Source organism: Nycticebus coucang, chromosome 9 (assembly GCF_027406575.1).
Source record: "Nycticebus coucang isolate mNycCou1 chromosome 9, mNycCou1.pri, whole genome shotgun sequence".
Classification (NCBI taxonomy): domain Eukaryota; kingdom Metazoa; phylum Chordata; class Mammalia; order Primates; family Lorisidae; genus Nycticebus; species Nycticebus coucang.
In genome coordinates this window covers 129395594-129418575 of record NC_069788.1, presented here as the reverse complement: position 1 = coordinate 129418575, position 22982 = coordinate 129395594, and the positions used below count along the sequence as shown (strand labels likewise).

Genomic DNA, 22982 nt, shown 5'->3' with positions numbered 1-22982 from the left:
ACAAACATAAATATACTGAAAGGTGCAGAGAGGAAAGCAACCAGCTGAGAGTCGTGACCGCATAGATGATCACGTGGGACAAGGATTGAGAGTACAAAGTGTAAGAGGTGGGCTTCCCACAGGTGCAGGGAAAGCACAGAGCACTTCTCAAAGAGTCCTTTTATTAAGAATATACATAACGGATGGAAAGATTACTAAGCAAAGACATGCAGGGGCTGTGTGCTCAGGAAAATGATCTCAGAGGTGCCAAGAGAGTATGTACTTAAGGAAATGATCTCCAAAAATACTACATGCAATCTTTCTCCACTAATCCTTCAAGAACCTTCCATAAAATGCTTAATGTTTAATGTCAGCCTTACTACTACGGGACTGGAACTTTGCTCCTCCGGGATCACGGAGTTACCTGGTGGCTTGCCTTCCAAGTCACAAGAGATTTCCAGGCTTGCCAGGAGAATATCTTGTTTTCAGTAATTCCTCAGATGAATTACGAGATTGGTGGCTGTTATAGTAAGTATGATTTTTAATCCTCTACAGCTGAGGGCCTTGGAACTCTAGGAATGACACCCTGGATTTTCTTTTTGCATCATATAAGCTAGAGCAGGCACTGGAAAAGCCAGAAACTCAGAAATGTCAACAAGAGAAAACAAGACAAAGTCCACATAAAGCCTGCCATCTCTATTCAAAGGCTCAGGAAAGAGGAGGCCTAGCATAATGGAAATCATTTAGACAGTAACAGGTCTACTTCAGCCAAACACCACAGAATAAACCACGGCCCCAACTCCATCCCACCAGTAAAAGCAGAATGGGTTGCATAGACTCCCACCTTGGTTCAACTGTAACAAGACACTTTGCCATCATCCCCTTGCTGAATGGCAGCCTGAACTTGCATCCCTTCCTATCACCAATGCACTCCCCCACCCTCCTCCAGGAGCATTAATGAGGAACTCCTGCCTCTCAAGCCAGGATGAGTCAGTGGAGACCTTTGGGGAACTGTAACAGGAATCCCTTCACCAGTGTAGCAGTTAATGAAACACACACTTCTAGGTGGTTAACAGAGGTCAAGTGGAGGAACTTGGACTTCTACTTCCCACCTGACAGCAACGAAGTGGTTTTCTCACTGGTGCATTGTCAAGGAAGGCTTGAGTTCCAGCCTGCCCACATCTTTCCTTCCCGATGGCCTGCCTTATGGATTCCAGACTTTTTTAGGCAGCCCCCCACAATTATTAAGATATATATCTTATAGATGTGTGTGTGTGTGTTCCATACTAGTTCTGCTTCTCTGGTTGAATCGTGAATAATACAATCTCAAAATAAGCTTTAATAACATTAACTCAGCCTTAGAAATACCACAGCTTTCCCATTTTTCATACATTTGATTAATGTCCTTCTAAATTAGGAGTTGACAAATTTTCTGTGCTTTTCCTATAAAAGTCAGTCAATATTTTAGGCTTTGTGGATGATAGGTTCTCTGTTACAACTATTTAGTTTTGCCATTGTAGTGCAAAAGTAGTCTACATATAAACAAAGAGGTAATCATGTATTGCAAGAAGATTATATTTACAAAAACAGGTAGCAGACCACATTTGGCCCATGGGCCATAGTCTACCAACCTATTTTAGACAACTGGATTGAACTTGACTTAGATACTAATGTCATTCAATGTACATTTACTCAAACTCCCTTCTTTTTTCCTACTTCATTAAAACTTCATATCTGAATTGAGAATATGTATTCTCAATGTAAAAAATAAACTTTCAAAAAGAGGAGTATGTAGGAAGAGGAGATAAAATGCAAACACAATGACCCAGACTGTTGGTTGGCTGTTCAGAGTCTCTGGCCTCCCGTGGCTTCTCCTATCCAAAGGAAGCAATGGGATTCTATGAGAATTTGGGCAGAGAATGGGCTGTCCGTGATTTACCAGGGAAGAGCTGCAGTGACGTCACTTCTCTGACGTTCTTTCTACGCTCATCCATACAACGAAGGATTCAGACTATGTCATCTCTAGTCTGTCTACATTTCTAACACTCCAGCATTAGACTGCTCATTCCCCTCCCTCTGCACCCACCTTTCAGGCTGCTTTTCCTTTTTCTTTTAAGTACCTGCAAAAGTATTAAATTCTCATGTATATTTCTCTGTGTTCTCTACTTTCTTTCCTTAGACAATCTATGTACACTTTTGGTTTTAACTATCAACTTTATTCAAATTACTTCTAAATATACAAATGTAAAATTTCACATCCTAATTTAGTCCCATGTCATCTGCCTGCTTGACAGTGCAAGTCAGATGATCTACTGTCATATATGACTGTGTCCAACGCTAATCACTATATTCCTGAAAACTGCTTTTCTTCCTATATTCATGTGCTGTTATGTTTTCTTTCATTGGTATAGACTCAAACCTTGTAGACATCTTTTACCCTTCTTTTCCTTTGCTCTTCAAATCCAATGCATTCCCATTACCTCCCATTTAAAGTCTAAATTCCTCAGTCTAGTCTTTAACTCCCATTCTTAATTCATATATTTATATTCTACTTCATTTAATGAAGACCTTGTGGCAGCTTACAGGAAACACATCACATGATCAAGTAGTAAAATACAAATCATAAATAATGGAAATCAAGTCCAGGAACAATATAACTTATTATAGAATAGATAAAAACTAGGGTTAGGGACCCTGAGACAGATCATGGGACTTCATAACATTTTTAATTTCACAAATTTGGCCCTGAGTTTTTAGTTAATCAAAGTGAAAAGGAAAGTAATTTAATAATACTCATTATCAGTGACAAGAGCATAACTTTTCCTCAGGGAAAAAAGTTTTCCCTACACTTATTTCTAAAAGTCCTTTCTCATGTGGTCCTGTAAATGAGGGTACAGAGAGATGGAAAAGATAAAACCCTAAACATCTTCAGAGTATATGCAGTACTAGATCAATAAGACTTATTTTTAAAACATCCTGAATGAAAGCTAACAACTAAACAAAACCCAGTATATAAGATTCTAAGGAGCTTGCATATGTTGGAGAATGTTTTAGTTTCTGCTCTGGGAGGGTCCTGAAACGTGGAGGGCTGGGATTACTGATTTCTTTAGAGTACACGAGAGTACCAAATAATCATCAACTATTGTTTAGTTTTCAAGAAAATTTAGTGATTTTTACTAGTCAGGGGCTAGGCAACTTTACACAGGGAAACTTTTTATTCTTTACACATTTTGCATGTATTTACCCTGTTTTGCAGAAATTAGGAACCCTGTATAAACTCGCTTGTTACAGAATTCAAATTCCAAATGTTGCTTTCACATTTAGTCCTAAATTCTGTGTTTACTTTTCTTTACAGTTTACTATCCTTTTTGGTTGGAAAATGTTTTTCTTAATTATCAACAATTGTAGTTTTTCCAGAAAATAGGAAGCTGGCTTTTTTTTTTTTTTTGAAACAGTCTCACTCTGTCACCCTGGGCAGAGTGCCTTGGTAATCATTATAGCTCACAGCAAACTCAATCTCTTGGACTCAAGTGATCCTCTTGCCTTAGTCTCCTAAGTAGCTGGGACTACAGGTGCCTGCCACAATGCCTGGGTAGTATAGATGGATCCCTGCACAGGCTGGTCTCAAACTCCTGAGCTCAAGCAATTCTCCCAGAGTACTAGGATTACAGGTGTGAGCCACCTCGCTTGGCCAGGCAACTGTTTTCAGGCCCAAGAGGATATTGAGTTCCAGAGCATAGTTTTTCTATCCTGTTTAATAAAATTGTACTCTTTACTTTAAAGGCATTAAATTCAGTGGGTTCAGCAATAAGCAGCATTTTCCTACCCTTCCACCTCAATTTTAGACAATTAAGAATTAGCCAAGTTAGAAAAATTTAAAACCTGGTTCTAAACTAAAATGAGCTTTGGAAACCTGGATTTTAATAATTATAGTATGTTTGGGTATCATGCTAGTGATAAAGCAATGTTCAAAATGATTATGGCATATGGATATATGAATATGCACTTGACCTAAATGCTATGAGTCATAAAACAACTTACAATTGAGATTCCATCCAAAGCTTTCAGTTCTGGAAGATGAAATATTACAAACAAGCGGTAGTTTTCTTGATTCCATACAATAATGTTTCCGTATATGTCTAGAATGACCAAGTTACATAAACCCTGGGAAATAAAAATATGCACCTTATATATGTATTTATAAATCACACCATTAAGTTTTCATTTTCTTTAAGAGGTTAACCATCCTTGAATTTTAATATCTGAATTATCTATCATTTCAGAAGATTTGAGTGCTTTTTAGTATAGTTTGAAGTGCAAGGGTTATATAATTTTAGACCACTAAGGTATAATTTTGTACAATATTTAAATAGTCTATGTTATATGATCAGAATAGCTTTTAGGATATTAGTGCCAAATGTATTCTGTACCAGTGAGTTCCAGGGAACTTTGCTATGTTTAAAGTGATATCCTTTGTTTATGGAGTAATGGCCCATTAAACGGTATGTGTGTATATATAGATATAAGGGGAATAAAAGACACTGCCATTTGAAAATGGATAAAACCAAAGTGCTTCTGCCTTCTGAGAGGGTAGCAAAATTCATCTCAAGGAAAAATGTGCTTTCTTATTAGACCAGTTTGTAAGCCTCTGTTGTGAAGGAAGGTCCTGTGTAGGTGTGGAAGGGGGAGGTTAAAACAAGACTGAATAAAACTACTGTGCAACATATTGTAAAGTGGCTTATTTTGTTGCTGAAATTGTTGATTAGGTTGCCTAGTTATATTGAGGGAATGGGATGGGTAGAAGGCTAAACATAAGGAAAAATAGGAAATGGACACAAGTTTTTAGTAGGAGATAAAGTTCTGGCACTATGGTATCAGCAAAAGAAGAGGCCGGTATAAGACTCAGTGTTAGGAAATGGCCACTGAACTTCAGAAACAATGAAGCCATACAGCACATTTGAAGAAAATTCCTATTCTGCGCATTAGAAACCCCTACTTTGTTCAAACCTTTAGTAAATCCTGTTACACAGTAGCCTTGAATTGGTGGTTTCTTTGGGAGAATTAAAGAAAGCAAATCTGAACAAAAATGACTTAAGTTTGGGCCACTGGTAAGAACAGTGAGAGATAATCAATAATTTTATTGAGAACTGGAGAATGTTAAAGAATCCTACTCCCCAACTAGGTTGGAGATGCCTTAGAAATATTGAAGAGGAGTCGAGGCACAGTGGCTCATGCCTGTAATCCTAGCACTCTGGGAGGCCAAAGTAGAAGGATTGCTTGAGCACAGGAGCTTGAAACCAGCCTGAGCAAGAATGAGATCCCATCTCTACTAAAAAAAAAACAAAAAACTAACAGGGTGTTGTGGCTAGCGCCTATAGTACCAGCTACTTGAGAGACTGAGGCAAGAGGATCGCTAGAGCCAAAGAATTTGAAATTGCTATAAACTATGACACCACCTCAGTTTATCCAGGGTGACAGAGGGAGACTCTATTGAAAAGAGAAGAAAAGAGAGAGAGAAAGGAAGGAAGAAAGGAAGGAAGGAAAAGAAAGAGAGAGGGAGGGAGGGAGGGTGGAAGGAAGGAAGAAAAGGAAAGAGGACACTAGGTTAGGAGGAATGGTTTTGTGTTATTTTACTTGAATATTTAAAAAAAAGTTACCCCATAAGAAGCATTATAGTTACACACATATATATTTGTATATATACTTAAATTGAATGTAAATATATTTGAATAAATCTTGTTATTCTTAATTTTCTTTTTATTATCTTCACAGTATAAAGAAACAATAAAATATTTTTTAAAAAACAGAAATTACTACCCCAGATAATCACCTTTAAATTGTAGATTTCCTGGTTGACAGCAATATAGTTATTGCTTGTGTATAATTCAACTAGAGTAAAAATTTTTTGTAAACCACTCAATGAAGTGATTCTGTTGTTCTCAAGAGAAAGGGAATGAAGATGAAGCATGTTATCAAAAGTATGCTTTTCCAATCCAGTAAGAAGATTATTATTTATGCTGAGCCTGGTTAATTTGGTCAGCTTGGAAATACCTAGAAAAATAAGCAAATTCAAGAAAAGATTCAGATAGCTCTAAAGGTTTAATTTAAAAATAACTGGCTGGTCATTTTATTGTTAATCAAATGCCTAAGTGCAAGTACCTTTAAGAATTCTATAACATTAATCATTGTTTTTTTATTTTGTCTCAGAAGGATATAATCTTGTGTATAAAGTCTCATACATTATATTCTACTTTTGAATTTCCAAGTAGATTCATTCTTGTTAGCGGTTAATGAAAGGCATTATATAGAAAATATTAAATTTCTCTTTAAAATAAACTTTAAATTAAGATTTTCATCATCATGAAACACAACTCAAAGCTCTACAAACTCAAAGTAATCATTAGCCCTCAAGGAACTAGATTGCAACCCTCTGGAAAGTAGTCCTGATTGTGGTATCATTTGTATGAAAAAGAACCATTTAGAGTTAGACTAAGACTAATTCTACCTTTGCATGCTTAGATGTACCCTAAGACAAGTTTAGAACATGGGACCTCGTCCCACAGTCTAAATCTTATGTATGTTATATTGTAGGTACTTTATAACTAGTTTTAGGGAGGATGGCACAGTTAAAAGATAAGAACTTTAGAGTCAGAGTTGGTTTCAAATGTATCACTAATGAATTAGGAACCATAGGTAAATTATGTAACCTCTGAGCCCGAGTTTATCATCTATAAACTGGACTTACTGAAATCTTACAAGGGTCCATGAAATTAAATGGAATAATGTTTAAAAGGCATCAGTTATAGCTTTTGGAAAATAATTGTTCCTCCATAAATTTTATTTGTGCTCCCCCTTTCATGACAGCCCCTATGGTGGGACTGTGTAAGGCTGAAAGTAAAACCACGGAGGGCAAGACATCAAAGCAAAAATCATTAAATGGATATCGAACTTACGTCTGGTGAAAAAAAAGAGAAATTTCTGTTAAAGTTTAGAGGAGTAGCTATCTTCTCTGAAAAGCAAGTATTAGAAAAATACAGATTGGAGTGTTCCTTCCCTTTAATAGGTTTATAGAGGCAAATGAAAAGTAGGGCTCTCAATTGTATATACAAAGTAAAACTAATTCCCAACTGTATGGGGCCAAAAGACTGGTTATGGTTTTGGAAGCAAATGCCTGAGCAAACGTCAGGTTTATTTAATTGAAATTAACAGAGAAGAGGTTTAGAAACGTACTATTAATAGCCATTAAAATAAATGTAACAAATGTTATACATGCTGTCCTTAAAGATATTTTATTTTTAATACATAACTATATATATAGTAGAACCTCTGTAAGTTGATCACCCAAGGGCCTGTAACAAACTAATCAACATACGGAGGTGTCAACATAAGGAACTAGTCCTACCCTACTGATACATGTGGTGCATGTCCAGTCTATGAAAACTAGATCAACTTAAGGAGCTGGTCAATGTAGGGAGGAGGTCAGCCAGGGAGGTTCTACAGTATATATATTCCCCTTCTCAATCAAACGGTGCACATTTGTGGGCATATTATTTTTTAATTCCTAGGAATTAGTTACCTCTTTGAATAGATATAAAGGGAGAATAAGGGAATGTTAGCAAGTCATGGAAGGTTTCTTTCAATCTCTTTCCAAGTTCCAAGCATTAAATGAGGGTAAGAATAAAATAAATCTGGAAAGGAGTCAGAAAATACTTAACTTAGTACATCCCAGGATACGCCCATTTAACTCAAAACTTTCAGCTCATCTAAACATAAACCCCTAAAGAAGTAAAGATTTTAAGAAGCTTGGAAACAGGAAGGGAAGACAAGTTTTTATTATTCTCTTTGGCCCAGAAAGATATGTTTTAATACAAATTTTAAATAGTTGAATAAAACATATTATTATATTGGTATCATTAATACCAAGACATTACTAAAACTGCTTAATTGTATTTGGATCTACACCAAAAGTTATAGGTAGCATATTTGATTTTCAACCTCTAAAATTTTCATTTTTGTTAAATATCTTCAAATTTCCAAATATGACTATAATTTCATATTTTGAAAAATAAGTGGTCTCCTTCATATTTTTCAAAATACTACCTCTTTACTCACTCATTTAGCTTTGCAGATATTAACGACGACTTAGAGTGGTGTGTTCCAGGTTTGGTAACAGATTGTAAACTGGGACAGGTGAAAAGGGAGACCAAGGAGGGGACAGTCAGCTTCTGGGTTCATTATTTATAGTAGTCAATCACAAGTCCCCCTCATAGGAATCTGTTTATTTTATTTATTTTTAATTTTTCACTTGACAGATTGTATTAAACATGTTTATCTTGTACAACATGATGGCTTGAAGTACATACATTGTGAAACGGCTAAATCTAGTTAATTGATTACTGCATTACCTCACATAGGTATTTGGAATACTCTGCCACAAAACTTGGAACTCCTCTGAGGAATCTTCCTACCCTAAGTGTTATTAATGTTTTGCTCAGGTGTTTGAACATTCCTATTTTGAGATCTCACAGTTCTCAAGTACCTTACCTTCTATCTTTGAGATGCAGTTTCCATCTAAGGTGAGTTCTTCCAAATTAACACAAGATTCCAACCCTTCCATTTTAGTAAGGTTATTATTGCTGAATGATGCCCATTTCAAATTTTCCAATTTTTCTAAATTTGTGATTTCGAAGAGATTTTGTCCATCTAAATTTAAGGCAGTTATCTGTAGGTAATTCACAGTACATATTACTTCTGTACTCCGTAAGTAAATTCAATCAATGTTATAAGATTGAAAAAAGGCTAATGAAATAACACAAATGTGAGAAGTAAACATTAAAAGAATTCCTTCAGGGACCTGAAGATATTATGAAGCTCTAGTTTATAAAAAGTAAAAAGTGACAAGACTGTAACTCCACAAAGGACTATACGGTATTATGGACAATGTGATATGCCAGAGTCCCACAGCAGAGAAGGACTCATCCCAGCTGCAGAGAGTGCTGTTGGCAGGAAGTCTTCAGCTGTCAGCCCCTACTGCCAAAGAGTTACAGAGAGCTGCCTCATCCAAGGTCACACTCCTTCCCAAGTTGGCCCCTACCCAATTATAGAGAGATATAAGGGCTTGACTGTTTCAGCCCAACTTGGGACAAATTTAAAGGGCCATTCTAATTCTAGAATGTGGGATCAGCCAAGGCTGTTATTAGGCCTTCTTTGCAGCTCAATATCTATACATATGCCCTGTAATAAAAATAATGCCCCTAATACCTTCTATTTTCAAGGGTCAGCTTCACTTAGCCCAGTTTCTATCTTTGGCCAAAGGTATAAGGGCACCTAGTGCAGCAGGAAGCTGCTGGTCCTCTCTAACCTTTTTCTATCATTACCTGAATTCTGTCCAGCTCCACTGTTCTCTTGCCAGGATTCCTGATGCCCTACCACTCAAAACCTGGCTTGCTCTCTGGCTCTGAGCCATTAAAGTTTGCTTGCCTATTTCCACATGTTTTCAGACTCTACCCTTCAGTTCCTTTACCTAAATCTCCAATTCTACGGTTTACGGCAGCCAAGGCCTAGTCTCCATGCTCTGCCAACTCACGAGTTGATCACTCTATTCTCATTTTTTGGAATGTGGTAAATTTATTACTTTTTTCCTACTGATAACATTGGTGTTTTTAATTTTTTTCCAACTCTATTGAGGTATAATTGACAATTTTAAATTAAATATAAGGGAAGGTCTAGGAATTACCCAGCCATGTAATATGAAAAATGTTAACAATGGCTGGATACTTTCTGGACAGTGCTCATGTATCTAAGGTAAAAAACTTGACTGACATAGGTACACACAGTAGATTAAATACTGCATTATCTCTGTATGTGAAATCTCAAACAGCAAACTCCTCTAAACACAGACTAGAATGGTGGTTGCCAGAGACTAGAACAAGGGGAAGTGGGAGAATATTGGTTGAGAGGCACAAAGTTTCAGTTATGCAAGATGAGTAAGTTCTGGAGATCTAATATACAATACCACGACTAACATTAACAATGCTATATTGTACACTTGGACTTTGGTAGATCTTAAGTGTTACCTTCCTATTTTAATTCATTTCTTCTAGTTTGCTGCTCCTTTTATGCCTTCTTTATGATACACAAACCAATGCTGACTAAAAATCAATTTAAAACTTTTAGATCAGATTTAATAACATTGACCTTTACCTTCAAGTACCAGTTTCCAGTCAGATGTAAATGTGGTCCTAACTTTAAGATCTGTGTCAGAATTTTGGCCGAAGGCCATATACTAAGAATCCGTGGTCTCTCCTCTTTAGTACTAGAATTCCGTAAGAGAGATAACTAATAAGACAACAACAACAACAAATGATGAATAAAGGAAATAGCAACCCGGTTTATTTACATATAGTTAAAAGTATTATTTATTAGGGAAGATGAGTGGCCCAATAAATAATTATAAAATGTATTTCCTTGCCTTAAAATGTTTTCAATTATCTAGATAACATTTTAATTATTCATTCTGTTTTATTGTTTTAGCAAATGTTGAAACAATACAAAATAATATTTGTGTGACTGTGAAAGGATTACTATGACACAAACACCTATATAATGTACCCCGAAATCCTAAGTTCCCTGTGGGTCCCATCCTAAGCTCCTTAGAAGTGATAACTATTTCTACTATTCATTTGCTTTCTTTATTGTCCTATACTTGTGTCCATAAGCAATATATTATTTAGTCATGCACTTATTTGAACTTTATGTAAATTGAATAACATACACATATGGATTCTTCAATGACTCGTTTTGCTCATTGTCATATTCATGACATTCATCTATGCTTCTGTATGTGGCTGTAGTTCACTCATGTATCACTGCTGCGTGGTTTCCCTTAAGAACTCTCCTGTCAATGAACATGGCGTTGATCCAATTTTAGCTATTATAAATATTGCTGTCATGAATATTCCTGTGCATGTCTCCTGGTACATACATTCAAGAATTTCCCTATAGTATATGCCCCTAAGTAAAATTGTTGGCCTGTGTGTATATATGTGTGTGTATATATGTATATATACAAGTTACATGTGTATATGTTTATACACATATAATATAACTTGATTTCATAGCTTTGTTACAACTTCATAACCCATAAAATTAGCAAAAATTGGTAGGTCATTGTGGTTTTAATGTTCATTTTCTTGAATACTAATGTGGTGAAGTATCTTTTCCAAAGTTAATTGGCTATTCTGATTGCCTTTCCAGTGAAGTGTCTATTCAGATCTTATGCTCATTTTTCTGTTTAGTTGGTTGTCTTTTTCCTTATAGATTTTGGATATATAAAGAATATCTTTTGTTAGTTTGTTGCAAATTCATTTTCCCAGTATGTAGCTTGTCTTTTCACTTTCTTTGATGGAAAGATATATTAATTTTAATGTAGATAAATCCATTCTTTTATGGTTTATGCTATTTGTTTCTTGCCTAATAAATTCTTCAATAACTCAAGGTCATATCTCTCTTGTGTTCTTCAAAATCATTTGTGGTTTTGTATTTTACAGTGAAGTCCTGAATGTTCTAGTCCCAATACCTTTTGCTGAACAGCCTCCCTGATCTGCAAAAGCAGCCCTATTATTTGTTAAGTTTCCACAGATGAACAGTCTATAGTAGGCCTTTTTTCTGTTCAGTTGGTCTATTTGTCTCACTCTGTGCCAACACCACTTTGTCTTAAAGGATTTTCGGTAGGCTTTGATTTCTAGCAGGGTAAATTCCCAACTGTTCTTCAGGGGTGTTAATTATATTTTTATCAATAAAAAAGTTTCTTTCCATCATTTTGAATATACCCAAAATTAAACATTGCATTATTTAAGGAATTAATATTAAAATACCCACAAAAAGTAAATAGCTAGATAGAACTAAAGATACTTAGGATATTGAAGCTACTTTGGCTAAAGTATAACATTCCTAATCTCGATAAAGGTATTTCTTCTCTTCCTGTGTTAAATAAGTTTTGTTCTTTTCAGCCAGGCACATATTATATCAATATTAAGTAGATAATGTACTAAATGCTTTCTCAAGGCTGTAAGCTTACCTTATCCTCAGAAAGTTGCTTATTTTCAGATAGGCTCTAGAAGGGACTCTGGTGAGAGCAGGTGACTAGGAAAAAACAGTTACCCTAGAAGTATTTGGGGGACTAGTGTTCAGGGATGAATCCAGAGAATCAACATAAGCTGCTGGTAATTGAATGGGATATATGTAAATAGAAAAAAAATCAAATGGTATGACTGCTATATATTAATTTTTATTAACATGATAAGAAGGAATACAAAATCTTAATCACAGCTAAAGAGTATGGACAATATTATTTGTGTGTTTCAAACAGCACAAGAAATATTAAACAGTAAAATCCAACCTGAGTAATCCTTGTTCCAGTAATAAATTTCATTGCTGCTGTTACTTCTTCTTCAGAAATGAGGATCCCATCTAAATGTGTAAGAGTCTTTAATCTGCCGATAACACTTAGCCTCAATGTGGCTGGCTTGGGAAAAATAGCAAAAAGTTAATTTTCACAAAATATTTCACATGTCATGGCATGGAAATGAGTGCTTTTTCATTCCTTTCCATAATTAAAAATTATGCATCTATTTACTTACTATGCATGTATCTAAGTGGCTTAACTTAAATCTTTGAATAATAGTTGAAATTAAATTATATTTAAGGGTTAATGCTTCGTTTGAAGGCAGATGATCCTACTCTTATAAAGAGGGAAAGTCCCATAAGCTGTTGAAAGTGACTGTGGAGAAAAGTGTTAGAAGCACAACTGCAGTAACTCCCATTTATCTAGATCAGCAGTAAGCTAGCACTCTCCATGTGTGGTGCAGTGTGGCTCTTTAGCACGTGACCATCCAATTTGGCAACAGGAAGATACTTGTACTGTGATCATCCACGAAGTCTGCTTTGGCAAAAGAAAAATACTCTTCAATTTTACTGAACAAAAACAAAGAAATATAACAATATAAACTTAGTAATATGGCCAGTTTAATAGAACCAAACATGCTTAAGTCTGTTTTCAAAATGTTGTACACAGCCTTAAGATTCTTAAAATTATAAACTTGGGCTTATTTTAAATACTGGAAAATGTCTTTAAACATAGTCATCGAATATGGAAATTACTTAGCATTAATCTGCATTAGAAAGTCATGTGATGAGAAAAAATAATGTTCAATCAACTTTCCTTTGTAACAGAACATAAGACTTTATGATGTAGATTTATGAGGAGAGATGATTATGGGACTTAGAGAACAAATAATACAATCATGTTTTCCAATCACAAATGATTGTCAAATATTATAAATCTAATTATGTTTCTTCCTTAAGAGTATGCTGCTCTTGCTATATTATATTATTATTAATTGCTATGCCTCATGACACTGGGATTCTGGCACACTGAGCTATATAAACTCTCCAGAGGTTTACAAACAACAATGTCTTGAAGCACTTCAGGCAAGAATGTTCTCAAACTATTAGAGATTACAAAAATCTGACATGGAATTATAGCCTTTTCTTATAGCAACAATTGAGTTATTTGACCACACTGGATTCAGCCTATGAAAGACTTAAAGTCTAGAAAAGCAAAGGCAGTTTGCCTGTATCTACCTGCGACTGAATAGTAGTTAGTGTCATCTACCTTTTGCCATGGATTATGTTGAATATCAAGAGTGAGAAGGTTTGCCGTGTGTTTGCTTAAGATATTTATTTCATCACCAGATTTCTTCAGTTGATTCCAGCTCAAGTCTAAGTGCTTTAGTTTCATCAGACCTCTAAATCCCTCCAGGGTTATCACATGGTTATGGCTTGCATCCAGATATTCAAGGTTATACTGCAACACGTACAAACAGAAGTGATGCTAAGAAATTCATAATTTATGTTCACAAAGTTCTTTTCTCTATGGTTCTCTAAATACTTTATGCACTTTCTGGTATCCTCACAGAAAACCTAAACAGTGGTTATATTACAGTAATGTACATTTGCCTAAAGAGCTACAGGCATGTCATTTTAGTAATTCTTTCTTAATTTGCACTTCACTCTTGTAACATGGAGTAACAGTGTTTGTTTTTGTAGGAGAGAAAGCACAAAGAAACTGGCAAGATAACTTGTCCCCCACCAATCAAGGTATTATTAGGTATTACTTCTTACTACCTAGGATTCTGGTGTATACTGTTGAACCCATAGTCTGGCTAAAAAACACTCATCCTCAGAGCTAGGAACTAGATCTATTCATTCAATACTTGTGCTATAGCTTTCTTTCTTAAAGTGTATACATTTCAACAACATTTCTTTTTAAATCATAAAAGCAACACATGTTCCATGTAGGAAATTTGAAAAATATAGAAAATAATTGAATAGGAAATGTAGAAGGTATATTGCTCAGAAAAAACTGCTAAGAAAATTGTTTATTATTATATGCACATATTTTTCTGATATAAGAGATACATAGAATTTTGTATCCCTTTAATATTCTCACACATCATCAAATATTCTCCAAAATAATTTTTCAGGACTTTAGAATATTCTCCTATGTAAATTATTATGCTAAATAATTTTTTAAAACATTTTACATTACATATAAACAACAAAAGAGGAAAATTTGTGAAGTTAGAAAAATATCCTAAACTCCACTTCATTCTAAAAGTCAAGAAAAAATAATTTCACTTAAAAATGAGCAGCAGAAACATAGTGAGATCAAATCCAAGACAAACCTATGAGAAAGGGGATAGGGAATAGAGAGAGAAGTTGAGAGGGACAGAGACAGAGAAATAGAAAGAGAAGGGGAGGGAGGGACTAATATTGCTGCCAGAAATACAAGCACGACAGAAAGATGGGCTCAATAAACAGATCACGACTACTAATCTAGCATTTCAAAACAAGCAAAATGGTGTTAGGAATGATAGAAGACATAACATAACAACATAAATCTGGATTAGAAAAACTGAGAACTTGATAAAACCCCTGAGACTCAACCACAGAACTCCTGGAGTGATCAAGAAACACAATAAGGTTCATGGTGTAAAATCATTGCTCAAAAATCAGTAGCCTTTGTCTTTTTCTTTTTTTCTTTTTTTTTTAAATTTATTTATTTTTTTTTATTAAATCATAGCTGTGTACATTAGTATGATCATGGGGCACCATACACTTGGTTCATAGACCGTTTGACACATTTTCATCACACTAGTTAACATAGCTTTCGTTGCATTTTCTTAGTTATTTTGCTAAGACCTTTACATTCCACATTTACTAGTATTCACATATACCCTTGTAAGATGTCTTATTCTTTTTCTTTTGTTTTTGAAACAGAGTCTCATTATGTCGCCCTTGGTAGAGCACTGTGGTGTCACAGCTCACAGCAATCTCAAACTCTTGGGCTTAAGTGATTCTCTTGCCTCAGCCTCCCAAGTAGCTGGGACTACAGGTGCCCGCCACAATGCTGGCTATTTTATTTGTTTTTCTTTTCTTTCTTTTTTTTTTTTTTTTAGTTGTTGTAATTGTCATTGTTGTTTAGCAGGCCCGGGCTGGGTTCAAGCCCACCAGCCCCAGTGTATGTGGCTGGCGCTCTAACGCTGAGGTACAGGTGCTGAGCCCAGTAGCCTTTGTATATGTCAATAGCAGTCAATTTGAGAAGAAAATCAAGGACACAGTTCTTTTCACAGTAGCATTCAGGAGAAATGAAATACCTGCAAATACATCTAACAAAGGAAGTAAAGGATGTTTACAAAGAGAATGAAGAAACCCTAAGAAACAGCATAAGATACTAACAAATGAAGGAATATACCATGCTCTTGGCTAGGAAGAATCTATGTTGTTAAAATGTCTATACTACCCAACACAATATACATATTCAATGCAATGCCCATTAAAATACCAACATCACACTTTGAAGAACTCAAAAAAATAGTTCTTCATTTTGTATGGAACCAGAAAAAATCCCACATAGCCAAGGCTATTATTAATAATAAAAACAAATCTAGAGGCATCAGGGTGTATTACAAATTGGCAGTGATCAAAACAGCATGGTGCTGGCACAAAAATAGAGACATAGACATATGGGTCTTAATAGAAAACCTAAAGATGAAACCAGCCTCTTATTGACATCTGATAATTGATAAACTACACAAAAGCATACACTGGGGAAAAGAATCCCTATTGAATAAATGGTGCTGGGAGAACTGGATAACCACAATTAGAAGACTAAAACTGGATCTGCACCTTTTAAGACAAAAATTGACTCAAGAGAGATAAAAGATTTTACTCTATGACACAAAACAATAAAAATCCTAGAAGAAAGTATTGGAAAACTCTTGATGATACTGGTGTGGGGAAAGATTTTCTGAGGAAGACTTCCATACTAATTGCAACAACAACAAAAATAAATAAATGGGACTGAATGAAGCTAAAAAAGCTTCTGCACAGCTAAGGAAACAACAGTTAAAGCAAATAGACAACCTTCAGAATGGAAAAGATATTTGCATGTTATGAATCTGACAAAAGGTTGATAACTAGAATCTACAGAGAACTCAAATTAGTCACCAACAAGAGTAAACAATCCCATCTACCACTGGGCAAGAGATATGAGCAGAACCTTCTCTGAAGAAGACAGACGAATAGCTAACAAACATTTGAAAAAATGCTCATCATCCCTGATTAGAGAAATGCATATCAAAACCACCCTGAGATATCACCTAACCCCAGTGAGAATATCCTATGTCACAAAGTCCCAAAGCTGCAGATGATGGCATGGATGTGGAAAGAAGGGAACACTTTTATATTGTTGGTGGGACTGCAAACTAATACAGCCTCCTTGGAAAGAAGCATGGAGAATCCTCAAAGAATTAAAAATGGATCTTCCATTTGATCCCATAATTTCATTACTAGGTATCTACCCAGAAGAAAAAAATCATTTTATCATAAGGGCATTTGCACTAGATTGTTTATTGCAGCTCAATTTATACTTGCAAACATGTGGAATCAATTCAAGTGCCATTCAACCTATGAATGGATTAATAAACTGTGGCATATGTATACTATGGAATACTATTCAGCCATTAAAAGATGGAGACACTACATCTTTTTTATTAAACTATATAGAGTTGGAGAACATTCTCTTTAGTAAAGTATCACAAGAATGAAAAAGCAGGTATCCACTGTATTCAATACTAATATGAAGCCAGCAGATGAACTAATACAGGCCTACGAAACAGAAAAACTCAATTTAATTCAAGTTGGGGGTGATGAGGAGGGAGGCTTGGTGTTCTCTCACTTAATGGGCACGCTGTAAGGGTATGTGGCACACCTCCTGGGTGAGGAGCACAACTACAACAGGAACTTTACTTAACAATCATAAATTATAACCTAATCATTTGTACCCTCATCTTAATCTGAAATTAAAAGAAAAAGAAAAATTCAGAACTGAGGTGAAATAAATGAAAACAATTTTTGAGATAAAGTAATAAAGTAATATCAGAAATAAAGACTAATTCATTAAACACAAGAGTGAATAAACACAACAGGTAGTGCTTTAAGAGAAATACCAGGTGAAAAGATGAAAAAAGATGTTAATGGATAAATTAAGAGAAAAAACGATTCAGCTAGGCACAGTGGCTCACACCTGAAATCCTAGTACTCTGGGAGGCTGAGGCAGGTGGATTGCTTGAGCTCACGAGATCAAGGACAAAAAGCAAAAGTGAGAGCCCTGTCTCTACTAAAAATAGAAAAACTGAGGCAAGAGAATCGCTTGAGCCCAAGATGGAACTTGCTGTGAGCTATGATGCTACGACACTCTACCCAGGGCGACAGCTTGAGACTCGGTCTCAAAAAAGAAAAATAAAAAAGAGAGAGAGAGAAAGAGAGAGAAAAGGATTAAAGAGAAAGTAACAAATATTGAAGACAGATAAAGAAGATTCTACATATGGATAATGAGAGTCTCTGAAGAAGAAAACAAAAGCAGGGAAGTAGAAATTTTGGTAAAAATTTACAGTTTAAAATAATTTTCTAGAAAGAAAAAATGATTTTAAACTACATGTTGGAAGATTATACTATGAATCTAAAATATCAACTCTGAACAACCAATGCCAAGATAAATTCTAGTAAAATTACTAGACTTTAAATACAACTAAAAATGTTCTTTAGCCATTCAGAAGAAAAATAAGCTTGTGACTTATAAGAGATAAAATACCATACCTTCTCATCAGACTTTTCTACAGGAACACTTTGTGACAGAAGAAAATGGAGTAACATTTAAGATGTCCTCCAGAACTGTGAGGCAAGGATTTTATATCTAATAAAACTCTTTTTCAAGTATAAAGGTCACAGTTAAACCGTTACATGCAGTAACTGAAGAGATTACTATTCCCATAAGCTGCTCCTGATGATCTATAATAGAACATATCTCAGACAACCAAAATGTTCAGAGAGATACCAAGATAAGGACTGATGGTGGAAATTAAATACACAGGTAAGGCAACATGGCTCTGGCAATTTAGATATTGTGTAATTATTTTAATTATTTTTAAAAATTGGGAAGAACATACACAAAATTTTAAGAAAACCTTTCCATAATTTGTGAAAAGTTAATAAGAAGAAAGAAAATAAAATCTTTCCAGTAAATAATATTGGTGAGAGTAGCCAGAGAAGGTAAGATGGTAGACTGGAGACATCTCTTTTGCAGCCACTCTTAGTGAGACCTCTGGCTGGGGAGCTGTGCCCAGAAGTAATACTTCAGGGGCACAGGGAGGTAGAAAGAGACTCCAGGAGCCAACGAAGAGAATGGGAGCAGCGGAGAACCAGTACACACAGAAGGCAAGTGCTTGCGTGCTGGCAGCGGCTAGCTGGTTTGGTGGTGGCTTTCAGAGACAGAAGGCCTTTTTTTAAATAATAACACTCGGGCAGTTGCTGGAGTTAGTTACCTTGGGGGAGCCTCAGTGAGTGAGTGAGGTTGAACAGTGCTCTGGGGCTGGGATTGAGCCACGGGGCAGAGTGGAGCTTCTGCTGTTTGGCTGTGGGCTGGGTGCAGCCATTGTGGGAAGCTGCCTTGCAGGATCAGCCCAGAGGGTACTAGCGCGAGACAGGTTCTGGCATGCCTGCTAGTTGTGCAGCCACCAATGGGGAGACTTGAGTGAAAAACGCTTTCCTGGAAAAGCCACTGTGTGGCCAAAGGACATAGTTTGGAGAGGTTGAGGCTCATCTATTAAGTAGGCTGATGAGAACTTCGGGCTCCCAACGCTGCAGGGATTGAGGGCAAAGACATCAGGAAGATGAAACCAGGTCTCTTCAGCAAAATAGAGGCTTCCACTGTCCATCTGATACAGTGGTATCAGCATTGTGATTAGCACCTCATACCCCAGAATGTTATCTGTTGCACAGGTTTTATATACATACCTGTATATATGTACAGGATATATATATATATATATAGTATGTGTGCGATATATATATTATATATTATATATATATCCTTCAATAGTAAGGGCTCCATTTTTGCTACAGTTTTCCTACTCCTGTTATTTTTTTCTTCCAATTTTTCCCGTAAGATTTTTTTGTTTTGTTTCATTTTATTGTATTTTTATTTTTACTTTTTTAAATATTGAGGGCTCCATCTTTGCTATGGTTTTGCTACCCCTTTTATTCTGTTTTTCCTTTATGTTCCTCTCCTTTATTCTGTATTTTTGTATAGATCTATCTACTTTCTTATCTTTCCTATATATATTTCTCACATAACAACTAAGATAGACCCCCACTTCTTTTTACAACTTATATAATTTTATTTTAAATTTTCTTTATATACTTTAATAATTATTATTCCTTTTTTTTTTTTCCTGATCTGCTTTATTCTTTGTCAATCTATATTCCATTTATGGGACACAGCCTCACTCTGAGGCCTAGGCTAAGGTGCCAAAGCATTGGTCTAGCTCAAGGAAACCTTGATCCCTTGGTCTGGGGTGGGGGGTGTCCTTCTATCTCAGGCCTTTGGAAGGATGCTATTGGTATGTCCCCACTGCAACATACTGCTGTTGTTTTTCTTTTCTCCTCTATTTGGTGGAGGTGGGGTCTTGTCTTTGTGCAGGCTGGTAATAAGCTCCTAACCTCAAAAGATCAACCCAACCCAGTCCCCCAGAGAATAGGAATTGTGGGTGTGGGTCAAAGCACCCAATAGTGAACGGCACTATTACTCCTGTCTCTCTCTTTCTCTTCTTCTCTTCCTTTTGTCAATATTTCCTTTTATTCCCTCCCCTCATTTTCTTTTTCTTTTCTCTTTTTCTATCTTTTCTATCTTCTTAATCTTCATTATTCTCTTCCTTTTGGTCTATGCCACAAGGAAATTTCAACCTAAGCACAGAGACAAGGTAATTTCAAGAGAAGTAGGAAGTGAAAGGAAACAGTGGGGAAAGGAAGAAGATAAGAAAACACTCATAAGGAGAAATCAAGAGAAAAATCTTGGCAACATGGAAAACCAGAAGAGAGCAGCCCACCCCAAGGGGTCATAAAGTAGCTACAAAGATACATGGGACTTAAATGTGACCCTAGAACAATTGTGCTTAATAGATGTATATACACCACTCCATCCCAAAGCTGAGGAATATATGTTCTTCTTGTCAGCCCATGGAACATTCTCCAAAATAGATCATATCCTAGACAAATTGAACTCAACAACATCAAAAGAATTGAAAAATTGAAATTGTTCCTTGTATTTTCCAAGACCAAAAGGCAATAAAGATGGAACTCAACTCCAACAAAAATCTTCATCCCACCCTAGCACCCATAGGTCAGTGGTTAGGGCACCAGCTACATACACTAGGGCTGGCAGGTTCGAACCCAGCCTGGGCCTGCTAAAACAACAATGACAACTACAACAAAAAAATAGCTGGGTGTTGTGGTGGGTGCCTATAGTCCCAGCTACTTGGGAAGCTGAGACAAGAGAATTGCTTAAGCCTAAGAGGCTGAGGTTGCTGTGAGCTGTGATGACATGGCACTCTACCAAGGGTGACATAGTGAGACTCTGTCTCAAAAAAAAAAAACAAAAAAACTTCATCCCCACATAAAAGCACACTAACTAAACAACCTTATGCTCAATAACAGTTGGGTCAAGGAAGAGATCATGGAGGAAATAATTAACTTCCTTGCACATAAAAACAACGAAAACACAAGACATCAAAACCTGTGGGACCCTGAAAAAGCAGTCCTAAGAGGAAAATTTATTGCTTAAGATGCCTATATCTGAAAAGCAGAAAGAGAGAACATCAACAACCTAATGAACCATCCTAAGGAAATGACTTAAGAGTTTACTCTTCAAATTTGTCCTTCAGCAAAATTATAATGGCTGTCATAACCTCTGGAACCGCTACCAAATCATAGGAAAAAATTAAATAAAAATGCCAACAATCTACACACTGTCAGGGCCCGGGACTGGCCAGGTCTCCAGCCCCAGCTTCCGGACACTGACCGCTGTGCTATCTAGCTCGGGATCAATTACCCTTAGGTGCCTAAGGGCTATTCGCTTTAGCAGAAGGGAGAGAGAGAGAGACAGTATTTCAGAGAAGCAGTCTTAGTAAGAGGATAAATCTTAGCACTGTTTTGTAGAGAGACACCATGGAGGCATTCTGCAGGCAGGAGAAGGGAAAGAGTCAGAGTGAGCAGGTCCGTGGAAGAATGCGCACTCCCGGGCGGTGCCTATGGCTCAAGGAGTAGGGCGCCGGTCCCATATGCTGGAGGTGGTGGGTTCAAACCCTGCCCCGGCCAAAAAACCAAAAAAAAAAAAAAAAAAGAATGCGCACTCCCCATATTCTTAGGTTATAACTGGGTTATAGCTTTCATATGAAAGCCATAAATTAGTTTCATAGTAGGGCTGAGTACATTGGATACTTTTTCTTCCATTCTTGAGATACTTTATTAAGAATATGGGGAAGGGGGAGAGGCAGGGGAGGGAGGGGGGAAGATGAGCGGAGGGAGGGTGATTGGTGGGATTACACCTACGGTGCATCTTACAAGCGTATATGTGAAACTTAGTAAATGTAGAATATAAATGTCTTAACACAATAACTAAGAAAATGCCAGGAAGGCTACGTTAACCAGTGTGATGAAAATATGTCAAATGGTCTATAAAACCAGTGTATGGTGCCCCATGATAGCATTAATGTACACAGCTATGATTTAATAATAAAATAAAATAAAGAGTGTGCACTCCCCAACTGCCTTCTCCTGCAGGCTCTTAACACCACAGGTGTGGAGACTGCCAATCACTGCTGTTCTCCTCTCGCAAGCTCTCAGGTTAGGAGAGTCAAATCCTTTCCCCATGCCCTTATCACCAAGGTGTCATATTACTAAGATGTTACAGGTGTTTCCCATATTTACAGAGTGTTCCGAGCATAACTCTTGTTTCTCCTTGCCATAAGCTATATTTGCTACTACAACACACAGTCCTGGTACCCTTTTTAAACTATGCTTTTTTTCCCCTCAGCTGCAAACTGAAAACAGTATCAGGGATTCCGTTGGTTTAAAGGGCTCAGGCCTACCAAAGGAAGTAAGGAAGAGGATTTCATACTAAAACTCAAGTAAAAGAAACTGCTCCTACCACCATGGTGGAAGGAGCAATGTAAAGGCTTTGATATGGCTGGAGGGAGGGAGAGCAGAGAATGGGCAAAAGCTGCCAACCGAGGTGTATTCTGAAAGGCCTGTGACCAAGTTGGGATCCACGTAAACAGGGGATTCTGGCTTGACGTTTTGGAACCACATATGTAATTTTTTTGTTATAAGATATATGTATAACAAGAAAAACAAAAATCAGACAAGATCCTTGGCTATGGTACATCTGCACGGCCGTATTGTCCTATGGCACATCATGAGGCCAACACAAGTCTAACAATGTCTATACATGTGACGTTCATGTAGAAAGGACAAGGCAGAGAGAAAGAGAAATAACCACCTGGATAATGAGCAATGTTAGATGTGAAGTGGCAAACCAGACA

The 22982-nt window shown here is 36.5% G+C and overlaps 1 protein-coding gene across 14 annotated transcripts in view; it reads right to left on the bottom strand.

Moving 5' to 3' along the window:
- Positions 1–22982, bottom strand: part of LRRC9 (leucine rich repeat containing 9) — a 164322-nt gene that overhangs the window by 85207 nt on the left and 56133 nt on the right. For 13 of the 14 annotated variants that reach the window (XR_008382547.1, XR_008382548.1, XM_053603162.1 and 10 more), the window contains 6 exons: positions 13655–13846; positions 12380–12505; positions 10183–10317; positions 8524–8701; positions 5810–6030; positions 4021–4143 (listed from right to left, as the gene is read on the bottom strand). Coding sequence is in view for 12 of the 14 variants with exons in the window: in XM_053603162.1 (XP_053459137.1) it covers positions 4021–4143; positions 5810–6030; positions 8524–8701; positions 10183–10317; positions 12380–12505; positions 13655–13846 (975 nt within the window). In the remaining 2 variants the exon portion in view is untranslated. The remainder of the gene's footprint in view (positions 1–4020; positions 4144–5809; positions 6031–8523; positions 8702–10182; positions 10318–12379; positions 12506–13654; positions 13847–22982) is intronic. The other variant, XM_053603166.1, reaches the window with a different exon arrangement.